This window comes from Sorex fumeus, unplaced genomic scaffold (genome assembly GCF_029834395.1).
Source record: "Sorex fumeus unplaced genomic scaffold, SorFum_2.1 ptg000018l, whole genome shotgun sequence".
Taxonomy (NCBI): Eukaryota; Metazoa; Chordata; class Mammalia; order Eulipotyphla; family Soricidae; genus Sorex; species Sorex fumeus.
Genome location: NW_026606075.1, coordinates 13,599,443 through 13,622,163, shown reverse-complemented (window position 1 = coordinate 13,622,163; position 22,721 = coordinate 13,599,443). Strand labels below are relative to the sequence as shown.

The 22,721-nt window shown below is 36.4% G+C and overlaps 1 protein-coding gene across 8 annotated transcripts in view; it reads right to left on the bottom strand.

Annotated features, from left to right (window-relative positions):
- The window catches only part of MEF2C (myocyte enhancer factor 2C), a 155,081-nt gene that overhangs the window by 95,909 nt on the left and 36,451 nt on the right, over positions 1–22,721 (bottom strand). For 5 of the 8 annotated variants that reach the window (XM_056112392.1, XM_056112389.1, XM_056112391.1 and 2 more), the window contains exon 2: positions 4,064–4,259. In XM_056112392.1, coding sequence (XP_055968367.1) covers positions 4,064–4,117 — 54 coding nt within the window. In that variant the 5' untranslated portion in view covers positions 4,118–4,259. Of the gene's footprint in view, positions 1–4,063; positions 4,260–5,999; positions 6,016–22,721 lie in introns of those variants that run through there. The other 3 variants (XM_056112386.1, XM_056112387.1, XM_056112388.1) reach the window with 2 other exon arrangements.

The window sequence follows — 22,721 nt, the reverse complement described above, 5'->3', positions numbered from 1 at the left end:
GTCATTATCTTCTACTAACATTTTAAGGGTTTTATTCAGAGCACATATAAAAATTTTTTGTCATGTATTTTCATATTTACGTGGGCTTTATTCTACCCAGAGATCCAAAAGTTGATCCATAGGCTGTAGCCTTCCCTCCCCAGTATTAATAGTAAAATTTTATTTTTATTTATTTTTTGTCTTGGGGTGACATCCAGTGATGCCCAAGGGTTCCTCCTTGCTCCGCACTCAGGAATTATTTCTGGTGGTGTTCTGGGGCCATATGGAATGTCAGGGTTTGAACCCAGTAGGCCATATGCCTCACATCCTATACCATCACTCTGGCTCCTGATAGTAAAATTTTAAACAGAGACAATAAATTTATTCAAAATGTTCTTGGATTCTTTTTTGTTGACTTGTTTGTGGGCCACACCTGGTGGTGCTCAAGAACTACTTGAGGCTCAATGTTCAGGGGTGACTCTCACATATGCTATGGGGGCCAAAGGGAGTAGGGGAAGAACTTGGGCCTCCCTCATGTAAGCTTCAGTACTTGCCCACTGAGTGACCTATGTGGCATTGTTCTTAACAATTTTAAGGCTAGGGCTGTAGGCTAGGGAAGTAAGTTTGGGATCAGAGGCAAGTGACTTACATGCACTGAGTTCTATGTTGGACCGAGAACTACCTGATTCCCTGATCATTATCAGGTGTGGCCCTCGTACCCATCACTTCTGAGAGTTTGAGCAACACCACACAATCTCTGAACCCTAGCACTGAACCTTCTGGCCTAGCTGGAGAAATATTGCAGCACGGCTAGTTGGTTGCTAGTTGCTAGTTGTTTCAATGTTAGGTGTCTCTAACAATGAAGTATTTGGTCTAGTTGGCCCTGGGGTGCCGTAAGCACTGTGTGTGGTAGGAGAAGCCCCATCTCCACCGCCACCACACGCACTACACAGACTAGGCAGAGGGGAGAAGCTGAAACAGAGATTATAAAGCTAAAAATATTTACTCTCTGGTCTTGTATTGAAAAACGTTTGCTGACTTCAGTGGCAGACAGTGAGCAATAGTATTAGCTCTTTATTATGCCTGAAAACTTAATGATAGACACGTATATTATAATCAACTATGTCTGGTGATTTAAGAAATAAATAAGCTATTTATCGGTAAATGAGATTTCCAAGGACCAAATAGAAGAATATCTGTAGATCTTGTTACATGTAGCACTTTTATTAAGTTATCTAAAAATTTCTGTAAAACAAACCCACAATTCATGATTTTATTTATTTTTACATACTAGCTTAAGAAATCCATCTTGTGTGGGTTACAAGTTGAGAAATGAATAGTTTTCATAAACTTGGAACTCGGGAAACTTAAGAAAATAAAACAAGCTATTAATTTTTATATTCCCCTAAACTACTTTCTACGCAGTTGGAGTTTCTGAATTTCAGCTATTCCCTACCATTAGGGATGATTCAGTAAGGGAAAACTTCAATGGGAATAGATGGCTACTCGGTAAACAAGGGTCTTATGTCTTAACGATCTGCAGCTTATCACATTAACTCTGAAATATATTATTTCCCACTTGAAGTCAGTATTTCTTTGGCTGGTAAAAACCTACCCTTTTATCTGTATAAATAACCTGCAACGGTAGACCAGTGTTTTACTACTTTTAGGAAAGATGCCAGTGAGCCATTGGGTGGGATTCTATTTGGAAGTCGACATGGGGTGGTGGGGGCAAGCTTCAAAAAGACTAAACAACTAACATATTTATTTTCCACATGTGAACACAGCTTAATAGGTGCTGGAGAGATAGCACACGGGTTAAGGTAGATGTCCTGAAGCAGACCGGGGCTCGATTTCCAGCACTGCAGATAGTCCCCTGAGCACTGCCAGAAATGATCCCTGAGCAGAGCGCCTGAAAAAAGTCATCCGTGTCATCAGGTTTTACCCCCTCCAGCCCAAACAAACAAATAGAAATAAATGAAAGAAGCCCAGAGCACTGCTGTCTCTGTTCTTTATTCTTGTAGACCTGCAAGTATTGATTATTAGAAGTCAGCTCTATTTTATAGGTTCTTTCATCAGCGCCTTATGACCATTCTCATAGAAGCTGAGAGGTGCGTATGACCAGCATGTATACCTAAGATGGCTGTTTAAGAATTGTCGCTAGCCACTTCAAGAAACTAAAATACATTTTAAAACATGATGGTTTTCAATTTTACCCATTCTGTTTAAGGGCAGCAAGTTAAAAGGTCTATTGTATCTACTAAAGATGAGAGAAAGGAATAAAGAGATACTTAATTTCTAGAGATTAAAATAAAGGAATTCATCTTCAGAATTAAAGAAAAATAAGATAAACCAAATTGAATTTAAATAAGTTTTCTTATTTTGACTTCCAAAGTTATTTTGACTAAACAATTAACATATTTATTTTCCACATGTGAACACAGCTTAACAGGGGCCGGAGAGATAGCACAAGCACTATAATATAGTATAATAAAGGTCATGAATTGAACCTGCAAAAAATTTTCTTCTCTCTTTGCAAGCAAAGGGAGGATACAATGAATTATATGAACTTAAAAATTATTTGGTATTACTAATGAGGTACAGGTGCTAATTCATATAACTTTTGCTACATCCAAAATAGATTGTATTTGAAAAAACTAGAATTTAAACAGTCAGTGGTACACCATGCTCAATATTTCAATATTAATTTCTAGTTATAAACCAATTCAAAATATACTGTGGATTTATGTTGACAGAGTTACTACCTTTTATTTCTTTTTTTGACTTCACCCATTTCAATAAACAACACTTAGGAAAACACTAAAGGAACCCACCAAATATTATAACCATTCATCCTTCAGTTCAGTTTTGGCCCTCAAAGCTCAAGTTGTACATGACCTTAACAACTTAGTCATACATACAAACCTTAGACATAATAACTTAAAGGCTTAAAAAAACATTTAAAAGAGTAAAGTCTAAAAAAAAAATGTTATTTACTTCGTATTGGCACAATGGCATTTCTTCCTTATATTTTATACACCTAGCAACATTAAATTTAAAAAAGCAAGCCAGTTCTGGACTTACTTGTAGGTCTAAGAAAGTACAGAAGGGAATTTTAGGGGAGACAGTTTTTTATTTGGGGGAAATTAGTCTAATGAACATCTCTAAGGCTGTTCCTTCACTGTTCTCCAGTATAAACATGCAAGAGATAAATATCTCTTGCCTGCTTTGCAAGTCTCCACTATCAATAGTTGGGATCTGGCAGCATTATAAATTTCCCAGAGAACCAATACTTGATACAGTACATTAGAATGCATACAAAGTACCAAAACATCTTTACAAGAGCTGACTAAAGTGTGAAGAAAAATAGAGTCAAATCACAGATATCATATTTACTGACGAACAGAGCATTTGGAGGTACAGATTGCATCATTCAGTTGGAATCAATGGTGTTCTAAAAAATTATAAAATCATCTGTCTCCATGTTCATAAAATCTAGGAGTTAGTTAAATAAAAAGAATTAACCAATAGTTCTTGCCTAAAGTTTGAAGTTACTAGTATTCTGTGTGTGTGCGGGGGGGGGGGGGGAGCAGGATCTTTGTTATTCTTGTCAACTCTGTATTAAGTAATTAAGTATTTGGGCATATTTCAAAATCTCTTCTTCTGTAAATAGAATAAAGATAATTTTTAATACAAGTTATTGGGTTTGTATTATACACCTTGAAATGGATATCTGCAAAAGGCCTATGGCTTCTATGAATATAAGAATATCTGTTTGATGATGCGTGCAATGTAGCAATGTTATGCTTTCCACTTTTAATTATTGAGCTATTCAAGTGCTACAAGTATAGTTCTTGTTTAAAATTCATATTAAAGTAAGTAGTGAATAATTATGAATGTGTAAACTATATCTCTAACAGATTCTTAAGGAGCTTTCTTAGTTTTACATATAAGAAACTATTAACACATAAACTGGCCACATTTAATGTTTGGAAGTTTCAAATGTTTTTTGCATATGTAATCTATCTGGGGAAACTGTAAATGTTTATGTAAATAATGAAAGAAAACGAGTTTACCCACTCACCTGTCTGTTACGTTCATCCATAATCCTCGTAATCTGAATCTTTTTTCTCCCCATAGTCCCCGTTTTTCTTCTCTCTCTCGTCCCTGAAATTATGTATTTTTTCCTTCCTTTTCTTTCTCTTTCCTCTTTCCTCCAAACAAGTCTCCTTCTTCAGCACTTGCACTGCTCAGTTCTCAAATTCCTGCATTCGTTCCTGCTAAACCAAAAAGAAAAATTAAATCGCATCCAGGTTCCTGAGCGCTATAACATCCTAATTTTAAAAAGAAAATGAACTATAAAGAAGTAAGCCACCAAAATGAATGAGGGTAAGTATTAAAAGTACATCAGGATCAAAATGAATAGGAATGGTTTGTTTTTATAATTAAAATAATCTCATAAGTAATTTAACAAGTCATTTACATGATAAAAACTATGCTTAGAGCCCAATGCTGAAAATGCATCTTTTACAGAGTTTCTTCATATTTTTTAATGAAATTAGGTGACTATTTCACCCTTCTGTTATGAAAAATTACCTAAATCAGAGAGTTAATGAACCTTTATGTACCTGTGTATGCTAAGTAGGACAGCTAATTCATTTCTGAAGGGAAAACAATCTCATGTTTTGACAGCAGAGGTGATAACGTCCCTCGTTATGCAAATAGGATGGACGATTATGAAAGTGCTATTTGATATATGTAAATGTCAACTAATTTAAATCTAAATCCTTTAATCTTATTTTGAAAAAGTCACTGCTATCTGAACACTGTAAAAATAATATGGGGTATTTAATCTTACATAACAAGCCGCTATCTTCACTGAGATCTTTTCCTTTTGAAAGCCCTTAAGCTATATCTTGAATACAAGAAAAAAAAAAGATAATCACTCATAGAAAGAAATGGTACCAAAAATGATATCATTTATAACTATACTTTTTATAATAAGTCATCAGTCCTCTAAATTTAAATATTTTAAGAAGACAAATATCTCTTTAGGCAGTAAGATTCAAAATTACAGAAGCTTACTGTATTACTGAAAACCTTTAGGTTATCAATTAAAATCAAAGAAATAATCAATAACAAGATAAACCAAGAAACCTAGAATATTAAAAATACGTATTTTACTTGGCTTTAGGTTATATCCAAATTTTTTAGAATGCAATGAATGAATTTTTGCTATGAAATGTAGAAGCAGAAAGCAATCCACAAGGCTTCTTCATTTGCAAGAAAGAGCTTCAATTATTCTAGCCTGTCTGACGTCAAAGAATGCAACTGCTTTACACACTGTTAAGAATTTCCCTGTTTATTTTAACTGGTGTCTGACAACAGACCTGATAAATTCCCACATGTATTATGTAACGCTAAGCCAATGTCCTGGCTATTTAATAGATTATTTGGCTCCAATTCAAAGTTATTGGAACAGGAAAGCTGTTATACACTTAGCCTGAGCATCAGCTGCCTTTTGATTTCCTTAATTTAATTTCTAAATTCCTTATCACCTTGAGTAAATTTTTTTAATTTAAGTTTTCTCTGATTATCTAATTGTAGAACCTATTATGATATAATTAGTTCTGGTGGATTAAGCAGTGCTTAAATACTAAACCCATCCATTCTCTTTTGCCCACTGCCTTTCTACTAATCTGCAGCTCAGTACAATCTCTGAGAATACATACATTGGGGAACATCAAGACCACACAATACTCATCAAAAACTATTCCTTGAGGGGCATTTTTAAATATTGGAAGTAGTTAAAAAGTTTCAGTATATACATAACATACATTTGACAATTATACACTAAAAAAATAGCTATAAGATAAACTAAAATCACATTAAGACATAAAAAAAATCCACAAAGCACAATTACATCATATAGCTCTGTTGCCAAATATTCTCTATTTTTAGAAATGGTCTTAAATATCACTCAACTGGGGAACGTTCCTGTTTCCTATAGTCGGCCTTACCTTAGGAGCATGCGGCACATTAGAATGGCATTTCTCATGCATGTGCAAGACCCCAAAGAGACAAACAGCCTTCCTCTGTCACAGAGAAGCCAACCCATGAATCGACAGCAACTGCATGTGGGACAATTTCCTTTGCTTTCATTTAGCTGAGGCCAGTGGCACTATCGGCTTACAGGACTACGCCTGCCTAAGAGCTTACTCAGTTTAAGGTGGAAGGTCAGGGTGAAGAGATTAGAGTGTGGTGACAAGGTGGGACAATGAAAACTTCTACAGATGCCAATTTCAGAAAAACAAACTATCACACCAGTAGAGAAGCATTCCCAGAGAAGTCTCCTCAGAAAGGAAGAGAGTTCTTGATGAACCAATCTTAGAAGTTTCTCCACATCACTACCCCATATTACACAACTTGGAAATGAAAGACAGTATTTGAAAAGAGCAGAGAGCTAGGATTTTTTTTACCCACTAAAAACCTGATGGGAAATATTTGCCGGATAAAGTCTTTTAGGAATTTCACACACACACACACACACACACACACACACACACACACACACACACACACACACGTATATTCTTTTTAAAAGAAAAAAGTAAATTTCAATAAAATTCAACTCTTATCTATCTTCTGTAAAAACAAGTATTTCTTGGAATGTTGCTTTGCACATTTTAGAAATGCAATGTTTGGTAGTATAAAGTAACTCTACAGAATGCTCTGTCAAGATGAGACTGAGGAACTGTTTTTATGAAGTAAAATGTGTCATGAAACATGTGGCAGAGAGCACTTGATCATGGGTCACCACATTTTAAGGCTCTTAGTCAGAATTCAAGAACTTGGAAGGTCAACAATTGTCCAATGGCTGTTGTCTTAGCATAACCATTTATCTAACTTGATTTTTATGCTAATACTGTATTGTAAGCTCAGTTGCAAACATTAATTCCTCAGAGACCCTGGAAAACTCAAAAAGAGGTTATAGAACAATTTATAATATATAAAACAGTGAGATGTCATATGAAGAAAAAATTATAACAACACAACGACTTGTAGTAGAATTTCAAATTATACTGAGAACTTTCATTATGTACAATCAACCATAAGCTTAAAATAATTCCAGCAGCCTTGCTGCTACTTCTTTCCACATGAAAGTAGCATTCTTGGAAAATGACAGAGTTCTATATAAACAATCGGTAATTAAAAATAAAAGAGAAAGAAATGTTCTCCCATAGTTACATTCTATAGAATTACAATCTTCTACTCCCACTGCCCCTGACCACCCTCCCCCCCCCCGCCCCGCCCTTTTTTGCCAACCTAAATGTAAGAAAATAAAATCAGGCTGCTTACTAAAAAGGGGAACTTCATTCAGGCAGGCTTCTGTTCATTTTTAGTTTGGCATAAGCAGAGTGATGAAGGGCAAAGTGGTTTGAGACCCAAGCAGAGCAGAATTTCTTGTGGACAGATGCTAAAGATCATTCTTCCCCCCTGCTCTCTGCTCTCTCATTTACAAACAAGTTCCCTTGAGTAATGCACACCTCCCCCCACCTTCCCTCCCTTATTCTGTCTTGTTCTCTCCCTCCCTCCCTCTCTCCCTCCCTCCTTCAAATCCCTCCCAGAAACACAGAAGATCTTGACAGAATGGCAGGAAACACGCACAGACTGGTCAGGGAAGGATATGATGTCAGCAACCACGAACAATAAAAGGTGTAAAGGTGCTTCCTTCCCTAAACTGTTCCAGAAGTGCAAAATGGGAACCAAAACTCTCCACTTCCTTCTCTGAGCAGAACTGTCTGAGTATGCTGCGCTGTGCACCCCACACACAGAGGCCTTGAGAAGTTCAGATAAGGGGCAATGAGCGAAATCCAGACAGGGGCAAAATTTCTGATTTCTGTTTTTCAAACACCTGAAAAAACCCCACGTCAGCTTGAGATAGTTTGCATGGTGGCCTTAAGAAACAAAAATAAGAAAACAAATGTGCTTACTTGGGTGAGAGATTGTAACTTCCAATTACCAGGCCTTACCAAACTTATCTGACACAGTTAATGCAATCAGAGATCTTCTTGTGTCCTTCAAGTCAAATGGTGAAATTTGTATAGGCAAGGAGCCTACTGGATACTTTACATTTTTGAACAAAAGTACTCTCTCATGAAGACTGTCAAAAATCAGCATTTGTTGGTAAAATACACTGATTATCTCTTCCTCCCCATGGATTAAAGATGAACCAACAAAAATGATATGGAGTAGGGGAAACTGATTTTAGGTTACTGAAGCTTTCCAAGCTCTTTAAGAAATTCAGACCAAGAACTAAAGTGACTTTCAGTTTACAGTGAAACTATTTCTTATAATCTTATTACTATTAGGTTCTCTCTAACATGGAATGGCAGTCTACCATAATGTTTCTGTAGGAAGAAAACCACATGTCAAGTGGATCTGAGTCATCTTCAGATTTCAATCATCTTCCCACAACACTTTGATTTAGAAATTAAACATAACCTTCAGTTATGTGTTTTGATCTTACAGTGAGACTGCCATGCCACATTAAAAGATGTGGGAAGAAATTAATTCTCTTCTGCTAAACTTATCTTTGCAAGACATGTATTTTGCTACAAGAAGCACAATGCAGCCACTTAAATAAAAACAGCCTATGAATACAGATAAAATATTAAAAGTTGTGATGTCAGGTTTGCAAAAGAAGAGTTCTGGCTTTCTTTGGACTCACTTTAACAAGTAACTTTCTTGTTAATTCACATTTTCACCAGCTCCAGCATCTTCATATGTTTTGTAAAAACTCAAGGCTGAAAACCAAGTATACTGTATTATATACAAAGAAAGTATACTTTCAAATAAATATAAGATAGATAACTTACATAATCAGTTTTTAAAAAGGGGACCCTTAGCCCCATTGCTGAAAGCTTGGTGTTACTAATTCAACAAGTAAATGATCCATTATTATTTTAAGGGGAAAACTACTCATTATACTACATCCAGAGATACGTAACTTTCTAGTTTTTTCTGTTTAAAGAGAGAAAAGGCAAGGAATCACATCTTGCTTAAAAGGAACAAGATGAACCTTGACCTTAGCAGGCATTCTGAACTTGAAAAGAAATAGTAAAATAAATAATTATGCTTACTGATACTTGACAATATGATATGTAATACTAAAGAACATATCCTTGGTCCTAAAAGTTTCCCTACTTTCTTTAAGTTTGCGATGAATTGTAGAGAATGTTATATTTATATAAATACAAACCTTTTTATAGCTTTACCTATAAGCACAGCTGATTTGCAAGCCAAGATTCACCATAAGGGTAATAAAGGAATAGCCACTCATTCCACTGAAGAAATGCTTCATCATGTGAGACACAGAGTTATCTTCTCAAACAGTTCAATTTGATGCCAATAGGTGAATTTTAAGTCATCTTCAGGATTCAATAATACAACACATTGAAATAGTAAATAACAGCGGTCTTTCAGTTTCTCACACCTGCTTGCTTCTTCCTACCACAGGGCCTTTGCTTGGAATGTCTTGTTCCCTTCTATGTTTCCTTAACGTCTACCCTTTCCTTCTAATCCAACTCCAGTTTCACCTCCTCAGAAAGCCTTCCAAATCTCTCCAGTCGTATTAAATCTACAAGGTCTCATGGCCCAAGGTCTTTATTAGTAGTGTTTGTTCCAGTTGCAATCACAGGTTTGACAGCCTTCTTCAAGGAATGCAGTCCAAGACAGCTGTGTAAAACTTCTCCTTTGATTCAACCCAGTGCCAGGTCTACAGGGGGATTTAGTATCTATCAGATGAGGATCTCAGTTAAGTGAGATTTTGATCTTTCAGACGAGGTATTTTCTTCAGTCACTATTTTTAATGGTTACCATTAAGAACATTTTTTCTAATTTGCTTGTATGGAAGCAAATAAACAGCCTTAATCCTTTGTCATGTTTACATAGTATTTCTTATGTAGAGAAAGGAAAAAATACCACACGGAGAAGGGAAACTGAAAGGATTTTAGAATTAGGGAACTCAGGGTCTAAATTCCAGCTTGGTACATCTTAGACGCTAAGTGATGATTTAACCCCCTAGAACTGCCATTTGCTTCTCCTACAAAATGCTGGGAACATACTTTTACATTATTTCCAGTGATGAAATGTTATAGTGATGAAATGTGGAACTATGGATGAAGTACGGGATACAGAGTGGTCCCAGAAACCTGACCTATTTAGTGGTACGGCTGCTTTAGTTATAAGGCATAAATTGAAAATCAGATCATAGAGTGGAGCTATCAAATGATTCAAGCTTTGACATACATCAGGAAGACCTTATTTTGTAAAGCGAATGATGAGCGACTTCTAACAGGTCGTGTTTCCTTTACCTTTTAACAATAATCATTACATGAAGGGAAAAAATGTATGGTGTCATACAAATTAAGAAAGTTTCTCTTAAGTATCACTCATGGAAGAGCTTCAGGCTGCACAGAGCAGAAATAACTAGGGAAATATATCAATTTTCCCAATGACCACGGCCGCTGAACACTCTACATTAATGCTTCTAGTCCTACTTTAAGATCCTTCCCCAAGGACAAAAGGAGATGAAATGTATGTCAGAAATATAATAAAGCTAAAAACGAGCTCGTTGTGAAAACCCTGGCAATTAATTTAATAAGTGGGCCTTGCCTGCCATTATCACTGATATAAATTGTTTTATTTACACAGTTCCAGAATTTAGGAGACTCATACCTTTAAACAACTATATTACATTACAAACAATTTAATAAACACAAGGGAAGCCCAGTTTCACTGTCAGAGTTACTCATGGTATATTTTGTCTTGGACTTTTTTTTTCACACTGCAGCTTAAATAGCATTCTCCCATGCCAAAATAAACTCCAAATGGTCTAAATATGTTAAGAGTCTCATGCTACTTCAACCACATCATTCTCTTAGTCGTTGCACGTCACTTTCAGTAATTAACTTGGGGCTCTATCATGTCTTTGTTTTCCTAATTTTTCACAACAGAGCAGCCACCACGATTTCTTCCAAAGGCCACTTAGTGACGTGGCAGGGTTTCCCACAAAGGTAAATCCGGCCCTGTCCTCAGTACAAAGCAAGAGTCCTGCTTCAGCCTCACAGACCATGTTCTGTTCCCCAGCTGCAACCTCTCAATAAGCACATGCAGCTGGATTTTTGTTGCTGTTATTGACTGAACAAAGCAAGTGAAGCACTGTACAATATCAATATCAGTGAAATAAAATTGTCAGCCTTCAAAGCAAGTGAGGCTTGAAGTGGGGGATGTTGCTATTACACATTTTCATCTTATTATGACAAAAATCTGACTTTCCACACATCTTATGATCCTGTCAGGGAAAAATCTCACCTTCATTATTTTCTTCATCTTAATATATCTCATTGTTAAAATCGAAATAGCCTACATTTTTCTCTCAGTTACCTGCATATGTTGGACACATTTTTCAGTCTCGCGGATAGGTGTGTATTTTTCCAGCAAAACTGCAACTAATGTAGTATGCTTCTTACAAACTATGAACACAAAACATTGAAGGAACATTCTAAGACACAGGAACAGTCCAGAGTATTATGCCCAGGAAATAATTCCAATATTCAGAGAGTGGTGTAAATGGTTAACAGGACATTTTAAGTAAAGGATCTCTATTTAAATGTTATGCTAAATGATTCAAAATAACATCCTTGAAAATAATCTGCTTCTGTTGTTACTTCATTTCCCAATTGTGTTAACATTTAAAGATGCCTTGAAACGGGAAGAAATACTATTGTCCTTCTGCCAATGTTTTTCTTATACATTTAGGGAAGTATGTTTGCTATATCGTCTGCTATTCGCATCGAATGGCGCTTATTTTTATCTCCAGTTAAGTCAGAAATTTTACATGAAAGTCTTGTATACTAATAGATGTAATATTTGGAGCACCAGAATGTCTTTCAAAATATAGGTATTTGATATTACTATTTATGCAGTTCAACACAGGACACGGTGATTCATCAATTTTTCTATTTCTCCTCATCTCTTTTACAGCATCCTAATCAACCTAATTAAGGCTTTGTTCATCTGAAACCTCAGATGACAATTTGTTTAACTCTATCCCACTGTGGTCTTCTTATAAGGAGAATTAAATCTGATCTTCTGACAGCAATCATTAAATGATCCCAACTGGCCCCAATTAAGCCACATGGCTTACGGGCTTCCATACAGTCAAGTGCCAAGTTCTCGGTTTCATTAACACATCATTCTTTACCTTGGTTTATTTTCTTAAAGCCAATTAAGCATGTGTCTTATCAAGTGGAACTAAATTTTCTTGTGTACACTAGCTTGAGACACAGAGCATCAACTGGCTTTGCCAGCACACTGGACCATCACGCAGGACTCTTAAAGCCATGTTCTCTTGTTGTAGGGATATTCGTGAAAAAAGAAAGTCTTTACAAAATAATAGACATGTTTCAGCAGTCTGGTTCGCATAAAGCAGTAATATATTTCTTAGTTTGGCTTAGTTACAATGACCTTTTAATAAGATACTATCTGAATTTAGTTGGGTATAATATACTTGCCTTAAAAACCATATATATATATATATATATATATATTTGAAATAATCTCTTTAAGGACCTTGGAAGGAACAGTACCAATGCAGACTGCTGATGTTAACCTTTCTTACCCTTAATTTCTGCTCTAATTTCTTCACATATGCTCAATTGTAAGTTCTGTAATGATGTTCCCAGGCCTTCCTATGAGCGCAGGTAGCCTCAGGATTTAGAGCTCATTGATTGTGTGCTACTCCAGGGAAATGGCTGATTAAAAACAGCCTCACGAGGAAGAGTAGCTCCTATTCACATCTGGTTCATCTTATTCTCAACTCCAATACCTGCATAGAAATTTGACCCCGAGCTTCGGCATTAGAGAACCATAGTTAACCACAAGTCCTTTACCTTTAGATGTCAGGACAAAAACATTATCAAACTAATTCCACTGGCTGGTATTTGACACCGTTTCTGAAGGCCTTAATCAATTACCCTGACTTTCTCTGTGAATATAAACAAATGTATTGTATTTTTGTATCTGTTCTAATTATAGCTATCACTGATCATCTGTTGGTATCTGATGCAGGCTATCCGTCACAGTTCTCAGAGCAGATGGATTAGAACATATCTGTTCATTCTAATCATACATTAAAAACTGACATTAGAAGAGAGAACTGGAATGGATGCTATGCATCTTAGATGACATTAACCTTGATGGAAAATGTAATTCTTTTTATTACTTGATAAACAGATGTAATCGCAAGGTAAACAGAAAACCCAACGGCATCTTTAACACACTTGATGTCTGGCAACGCCTATAAGAAACAGTACATGCATTTACTTTAAAATAGCTGAATATATGTGACCATCACTCAGTAAGAAAGAGTTCTCAAAGAGGAAAACTCAAACTATATTTTACAAAATGCTGACAATCTAGAAAATATTTACCAACCTCACAACTGACTGACTTCTAAAAATTATGTACTAAATAGTCTAAAATTTTAGTAAAGGCCAGCATAGGCTGGGTATTGTATTATGAAATATTTCTCACTGTATTACAGTAATCGCCAATAAGATTTGATGTTAATTTTAGACCGTGCTTCTGCTAAAAAGGGCAAACCCTGCAACAGATTTAGTACAAAGAAGCTGAAAATATCCTGTGGAAAAAAAAATCTGTAGCAAAATCAGCCAGCCCAAATCCTGCCATTACTCAGCACTGCAGTGACGTGCGGATGTTTGTAGTGGTTTGAGGAGCCAGCAGGGGTGGAAACTCTACGTACTCGACTCCAACATGATTGCAATTGAACCTCATCAAAGTAAGAGCTCATAATTTGTCACAGAAAACAGCCAATTAACATATGTTAGAAAAAGGCTTCATAAAGATAATATATGATTAAAAACCCAGTGCAGCTGTTGAAAATCAAAACTATGCATTTAAAAAAGAAATCTCAGCCTGAGCTTCCGTATGGTTAAACTGATAATGGCTACCATGATTTTTTTTTCTAAAGCAGAAAAATATAATTACAGTGCTTCTCCTAAGTTTGGGGTTATGGCAAGAGAGAACTGGGTACTGTGGCACTATTTACTATGCCGTACTTAGTTCTATAAATAGTGGAAGTCCTTGCCAAAACTCTGTAGTTACTTTGTTATAGGGCTATTTTAAAACACAGACCTTCATTGTGAGCTAAATGGCCTTCAGGATGCACTTTGTAGTTATAGCATTCCTCTCAAAACTATATCCTCCCTTTATCTGCGTGAAACTCCAGGGCAAGAGTTTTAGGACTTTAGGACTGCCCAGCTCACTGTAAAACAGGCGAGAGCAGTGAAACACATAGTTTTAATACTTTAGAACTCTTAGGGTAGGAGGTGAGGAAGGGTGAAAGTTCAGAATAGCAGGAGAATAGGCATATGCACGCAGTGTTGAGTTTGCCTTAGGAGGACACTGCCACAGTGTTGATGCAGATGAATTACCTGTAACTACACGGACTTGGTGAGTGCTCATGACAGAGTTTATTTTTTAAAATTTTATTTTGGTTTAGGCACCTTGGTTTACAAATCTATTAATGCAGAGCTTCACACATAAAACATTCCAACACCACACCCTCCACCAGATTGTCTGCTTCCTTCCACCATTGTCCTGGTGTCCCCCCACCACCACCCTTCTCATCATAGATTTTAAACTCAACTTTAACTTGGATTCTGTGGCTATCAAATTTAAGTTAAAATGACATGGTTTGGGACCACGAGCTAAAATCATGATGTTTAGTATTACAGATATAAATGAAAAGGTCTGCTCATGACTCAATAGATGCTTAAATGTGTCAAAGATCCTAAACTAATTTGTGAGAACCGAAAAAAAAAAACTGTGCTCAAAGAGGATGAGGCAAAAAGCAAGCACACTAGTAAGAAGACTTTCGATAGAAAAGTGCATTAATGGAATTACATAGCAGAATATTCTCAGGATGACTACTAGGGCAGGGCAGGGAGAACAGAGCAGTGAATCAGGAAAGGATCATCTAAAAGTGGTACTTCTCAGGGCAGAATTTAAAGGGTGAATATTCTAGTATGCTGCCTGTCGCTGGTGGTTCACATTTAGCTAATTCATAGTTTTGGAAACCTCATCTACCCATCTAACGAATGGAGTAGTAACACATGTATTTCATAATAAGGCTGTGCAGTTCAAATGAAAAACCACATTCTTCTAAAAATTCACTTTGGTTGTAATTCAATTTCATCCACTCACTGTGGTAAACTGCTTTCTTCTGTTTGATATTTAATTTTATAAAAATGACAAATTTTTTGAAGCACCAAGACAAATAGTTTAATGCAGACAGTTTCCAAATCGGTGTTTATTGAATGAAAAGGTGTGTCTTCCCTTGAAATGTGGTCACTTCACCAAAGCATGTACCATGTTTAAGTAATTCTCAGGAGTTAAAGATTAATTTTTGCAACACTAAATATGGATAGCACCATGAACAATATGACAGATAATGCAAAATTATTGTAAATTTCAAATCTGAAATCCTATTTTTTAAGTCACTTAAAATATTTTAGAAAGAAATAATCTTACAATATCCCTAGCATAACTGAATCATTGGGTTAGGTTGTATTTTTTTTCCTCTCTCATTGGGCTCAACTCCCAAGCAATCAGCAGAGTTTTGATTAAGATCTTAGTGATATTTGAAAATCCCACTGTCTCACAGTATGGGAAATTTTCATGTGTCTTTGGACATACCCATCTAATGAGAGTAAGCTCTGTAGCCTCAAGCCAAACAGATTAATTTCCAACTTAAAATGAATAGACAAATTAAATCATCTAGCATTTTAAAAATTAAAGTATTTTAAGAGGAAAAATAAAAGTTTAAGGATTATACATAAGGAAGTTAAAGGACAACAGAAACTTTAATTTAGAAAGCCATATAATAGCAAAGTAAAAAACACAAACAAACAAGTATAGTATTTTAAATAAAAGGATGGATCAATTTCCTGTTTCAAACTTTAAGAAATAATAGCATACATTTTCAATACTCCCTCTTGTGAAAGTTTGGGACGGGGGATAGTGGTAGAGATTTGATTCTCTAATTTCAAGTCTTTCTCTTTAATTTCTTATTTATTTCTTATCAGTTTTAAAATACAGTGAATTGTATTATTTGCCATAAAGCCTAAATTAACACTCATCTTATTTTTATTTACAATTGGTCAAATGACTGAAAAAATATAAATTTAATTGAAACTCTCCTCTAAATGAATCAAAGTGTAAATTCTTATTATAATAAAAATCACACCGTATTTGATGTGCCTCTCAAAGACAGCCAGCATTTCACAAAGCATTTTTGCCTCCCTCCCTACTTGGTGACCTTCTGGGAGACGCTTAGTTCACCCCAAAATCCAGTCATCACTCTTACGAACCAGGCTGGTAAATACGAGTTTCTTTTCTCTACTTGCAGCACTGCTCACTCCGTTTTTTTTTTTTTTCATTTCATCACCTTGCTTTATCTAGTTTCCCCACATGTTTAGAACTGAGAGGATATGGAAAGCGAAACTGTCAAAGAGCTAGGAATAGAGGTGTGTTTAGACGAGGAGAATGCTTCCTCCTGCCTACCCAGAGAGGCAGGGCAGGCCTGCAGAGGGCTGGCCTAGGGTATGAGGTGAGCCAAGACCGTCCAAGGCCCAGGGCCCTGCTCCTTATCTCAGCGTGTCTACACATTCTGTCCAGGGCTATTTTCTAGGATGATCCATGTCATCCTTGGCAGATAATACTACATGAAAAGCATTACAGTACTTCTGTAACTTCTGTAAAAAAGAGACCAGGTGACATTAAGATCGAAGTCACTGGCACAGACAGGGGATATTCCCGATTCATATTTTTATAACTTAGACCATAAAAAAAGGCACTCATGGGTAGAAGCAAGGTCATTGCTTTCCTGAGAATTTCCAAAGTACTTTTTCACCTTTACAACAATGCCAAAGAAAGAGATACGGATGGAGGAAGCAAGATGAGTAGCACAGGGGCGAGGGACAGGGGCCGTGGACCTCTACAATATAGAGATGACGTGTATGTATATATCCAAACCACCAGATCCACTGCTACCACAAGTATAGGGCCCAAACTACAGCAAGTTAAATTAAAAATAACAGGGTGAAGGAATCAGGTGGGGGTGGGAGGGTATCTGGAGTAAGCAGTGAAAGATGTGGACAAGGGGTAATGGGATTCCACTGTAAACCACAATGTCAATCTCAGTGTCTAAATAAAAATTGTTTTGTAATAAAAAAAGAATTTACAAAGTGGATTCCAAGGGATCATGGATTCCTAAGGATGCTGAGAAGCTATTCCTCAAAAAAACAAAACAAAACAAAAAAAACAGAACTTGTATAAAAATTAGGAAAACACATTTCTTGCTGCAAATTTTTTTATATTAAATATACTGTTTGAAAGCATATGAAATAGTCTCAATGAATCTGGCATATTCTTTGAGAAGCTCTAAGCTTAAGATAAGGAGTGACCTTCTCCATCTGATTACTGAGTACCCTACCTTGCTGAAATTGTCAATAGGTAGTGATTCAAACACCACAGAATCACCGAATAAATGATGGAACATAGGAATATGTTCCTTTAGTTTTACGAAGAAGTACAAACATAATCATCAGTTCTGAAAAATTCCTGCCCATGTAACGTGAAAATATTAGTAAATCAGCACATTAGTGATTAACACATTTTGTTTCCAAAGTCCAAAGTGCCAAGGAGGATAAGGGCATGGTGGAAAGACAGCTCTATAGATTCAAATTCTTGGTTGGGTTCTGATCCCCATATGCTGCTAGTTTAGGGAGGTTGGGGGAGGGTAGGGATGGCATTATCCCAGACATGTAATGGAAGCTGGTTACAATCTGTAGAGATGCTAAGTTTCTAAGGTGGAACAGAAGGTCTGAAACAAAAGGGGGTTGGAATGTTTCTCCAAACTGTATACAGCCTAAAGAAACAATAAAATGGCAATGAAACCATACTTATGACCTGAAATGTAACTATTTTTTCTATACTTTTTTGCATTGGAAAATAGATTCACCCCAATCTCAAGTAAAAGAATGATCTAAGACCAATGGTTATATTATGAGCACTGGACCACTAATTATGTTTAGTAATTTATTAAATAACTATGAATTATAAAGTAAAGGCCCTCCCGTTGATCGTCGATTTGCTCGAGCAGGCCCAGTAACGTCTCCATTGGAGACTTTGTTGTTACTGTGTCTGGCATATCGAATACTCTCGGTAGCTTGCCGGTATTATGGTAAAAAAGATGCTTGTCATATGTTAACTATAATCCTAACAATGGTCATTGAGGAAGGCACTGTCGTAATTTCCATGCTAGAGGAAAAAAAGGCTAGAGGAGAGAGAGGCAGAGTGATTTTCCCTGGGTCATTCAGCTAGGTTAGAGCTATTACTTGAATTCATTGGGAGCTTCCAGTCCAATAATCAATACTTAAATTATATATTCTGCCAGTTCTCCATGCCAGTAGACAAGCTCTTAAATATTCTAATTCTTGCACAGAAGGTGATGTTCACAGGGATTTAGTAGAATCTGGGAATCATTTTTTAAAAAAATCAGGAGGGAAGGAAGCTGGGGACATTGGTGGTTGAATATGTGCACTGGCAAAGGGATGAATGTTGGAACATTATATGACTGAAACCCAATCATGAAAAACTTCGTAACTGTATCTCACTGTGATTCAATTAAAAAATTACTTTAAATTCCCCCAATCCTCCAAGTAAGTCTCCTTTAGCTCGTCTGTTCTCTATTTCTTAACGACAAAAGGAGTCTGAAATAGATAGGTGAAATACCTAGCAATCAAGAAAATGATGAGTTTGAGTTAGGAACCTCTCAGGAAAATATCAGTATTTACTGACTGATCAGCAAGTCCTCCACTTCTACAAATGAATACAGTTGCTTGGGAGGAAAATTTGGTGAGTTGGCACTCAACAACACAACTCTTGGATAAAAGAGATCTTCTCCTGAGGATGAGTTGGGAGAAGCAACTTAATTTATGATGAAGATGAGAATCATACAGAATATTACAGACACCTTATCTCTAGACCTGAAGAAGCCATCTTTAAAAAACTAACTTCTTAAGATCTCATCCCTTCCCCAGCTTCCCTTCCCCTCCATACTCTTTTCTTTATGTTTCCTCTCCCTTCTTCATCTATTCAAATTGTGGTCAACTGCAGTATTTGTTAAATGCAGTGGGATTTCCCCTTTGGAATTTTATATATTTACTTACTTTTTTAGAGATGTGTTTGAAACTTCTAGGATAGCTGCAATTCAAATTCTTTATGATTCTATAAATAACTTTAAAAATATTTGGGGAGCATTTAGATCACATTTGGTGTGCTCAGGGATTACTCCTAGCTCTGTGCTCAGAGATTACTCCAGACGGTGCTGGGGTGGGGGAGTGCAAAAGTATGGTACCAGGATATGAACGGGGATTGCTACATGCAAGACAAGTGCTTACTCGCTGTACTGGATTTTCTCTAGCCTGGATTTTAGAAGTTATTTTACAGCTATCAGATTTTTTTTTTAAAGTTATCTTTTTAAAATATACTAAGGATATAAATAAAAAGTTGCTGAAGTTGACAATACGTTTGTAACTGTTACATAGATAACATACTTTGTTATATTATAACAATTCACATCACATCATAATTTTTATAACCTGATTTGGTCACAAGTGAGGCAATATTAGTTTAAATATATTAGAATACATTTTCTTTCCTTCAAACTCCCACTGTGGTAAGATATAGGTACAAGTATATACAGTTAATTAGCTAAGTGTATTAGAATCAATAAAAATTTCCAGGAGTTTGGGGTTGGGGTTATGTCTCAGTGATGTAGCATACGTCTTGTTGTTTGTAACCTGGGTATGATTTATAACACCACAGAGAAAATTTATAAATAACAATAACATATTACATCCAAACATTAATTCAGTTTAATATGTTGGTATGCTGACTGGACAAATTTATCCCAAAACCATGGCTTCTGCATTTCCTTCTGTTTAAGAAAACTTTCAGCAATGGAAATCTCTTAATATTTCTCATTCAGTATCAAAGGACTCATTGGAAAATCTGCCTTTAAAGTTGAAGGCATTGCGAAATAATTTTTATACCTGTGGGTGGATCTGGGGCATCGGGTAACAAAAGCGTTCTGAGAGGTAGAAAAATGCATATCACCTTCAGATGCTATGAAAGTGGACATCACCTTCAAGAATTCATCAACACAGCAGATCACTGTTTGCCCACAGTATTGAAAAGTCTAAAATGCAAAAATATCTAAAAATGTTCACTTTTGATGGCCAGAGAGAGAGAGAGTACAAGGGTTAAGGCTATTTCTTTGCATGAGGCCCCTTCATTGATCCCTGGCACTGCATGTTCTTCATAAGTACTACCACAACTGATCCCCGAGTACAGAGTGAGGTGTAGCCGTCAAACCGAAAATAAAATAAAATATTCACTCCTTAATATTATGAACTTGAAAAGAATGGAGATAGCACAATTTCTCGCCAGTTTCCTTTTGGGAAAAATATTAACATGGGTGCTTAACAATTGTTTTTCTAAAGTATAGAGAATTTCAGGGTGGACTTAGAAAGTTCATTTCCCTAAAATGGATTCTTGAGGAAAAAAAAATAGTTTGCCATGTTAGTCAAGAGCAAAAGGAAAAAAATTTTTTTTTGGGGGGGAGTAAAAATGTGTATCTGGCATAGAGTAGAAATGGCTATTAAACCTGGCAGGGCACATGAAAGGTCATATCATTTCCCCCTCCTTCAGATAATATCACACCCAAATTATTTCAACTAAGATTCCACATCTCCTATTTTTAAGGCCTTCCGGAAAAGAAGCAACACAACCTTCCTCGGTAACCTATTTTGATATTTCACAACTCTCACTCTCAGGAAATTCTTACTTATACCTAATCCCTCACAGAACACTTGATGTTCAGTTCTGCTGTCTAGTCTCTTTTCAGAGAACTGGAATTTGGTGATCAGGTCCTCATTTTGTCCACCTGAAAACTATCTACTGCATTTTGACTTTTTGTTGACCTCTCTTTAGTTTTTTTTCCTCCAATTTTTATGGCTTTTTCCCCCAGGCTTTTAACTCCAGAGTCCAAAAATGTACACATGTAGAATATGAAATGCAAAGGCTCTTGCTGGGTATGCCTATCCAATACATATTTTTAATTATCTCACACACTGCGTGAATTCTAAGGTCATCGTTTACTCTTTTGTACATCCCAGTTTTGCATTTTATCCCCTTGCCAGACGTGCTTCTGGCCCACTTCTGCACATTTTGTATTGTGCTTAAAGAATTTGTCTTTTACTCTTTGCCTTTGTGGATTTCTGACCACTTCTTCAGTTCATCAAGGTCACCTGATTTCCAGGCCTATCTTTCAAGGCCCAGACTCCCAAGTCCTCTGACTTGTTAGAATTTTCAATAAATAATTTATTTATTTCTCTATATACTTATTTACTCATGCACTATTTCATTCAATCAGATGTAACTCAAATTTATGAGATTTAAACTTGCAGGCTATCTTACTCATTCCTGGTTGAGGATATTATACAGTGAGTTGAGATTCTACTAATTTCTTCTCTTTCATCCTCTATCTGTGAAGGTTAAAATAGTCTCATAGGGCTGGTTCTTGTATGAGTTTGTGTTCTTCTCTGATTTTGTGCTGGTTTATACATCCAGTATGTCATAAGATATATAACGATGTTTACGATAGATAACAAAACACTGTGATTTTTTTTCTTGTATATTTTAAAGTCTATAAACAGAATTATTAACTGGTTCAATGGTCTTTGTTTCCTTTTCTCTTATCATCACTGTGACAATCACCTTCTAATCTTGATTCAAAACCTGAAGAATTTTAAGTTTAGGAAAACTATTGTTAAAAATGTTTCTTAAAACACTTTAGGTTTATGGTAAGTTGCTGAAAGTGTTGCTGCTATTAAACTTAGGTTTTAGTCAGACCTGCCCAAGGGTTTCATACAATCTGCTTTCTCAGAGCAGGAGCAAGCGCACAGTGGGTAGGGCGTTTGTTTGTCTTGCTCGGGCCAACCCAGGTTCGATTCTCAGCATCCCATACGGTCCTCTGAGCAGTGCCAGGAGTAATTCCTGAGTGTAAAGCCTTGAGTAACCCCAGTGCATCACCGAGTGTGACCCAAAAAGAAAAAAAAAGTTGCTTTGCTTTCCCTTTTAATTTCACTTGATTCCATAGGTCAGACATGTTCTACATCGAATGTGTGGTCAGGCCAGGGAGTTAGCTCAGAAGATTGGAGTGCATGTCTGAATGTTTGGCATTCACAAAACCCCCCAAACAAGACCAACCCCTTGCACTAGCTGATCTACAGGCGCCGCCAAGTGACATTTGGCTTCGGACACTACTGGAGATCTCCCCATTCCTCCAAACGTACAAAATACACTAATTATTGTGTGGCCACAAGCATGAGTTAATTTTACTGTTTAAATAAAATTTTAAGGGGCTGGAGAGATAGTACAGTGAATAGGGCTCTTGCCTTTTACACGGCTGACCTGGGTTTGATCCCCTGATTCCCATATGGTCCCCTAAGCAGGAGAGGGCTGATTCCTGAGTGCAGACCCAGAAGAAACTCCCGAACACCACTGGGTGTGGGTCAAAAAGAAAAAAA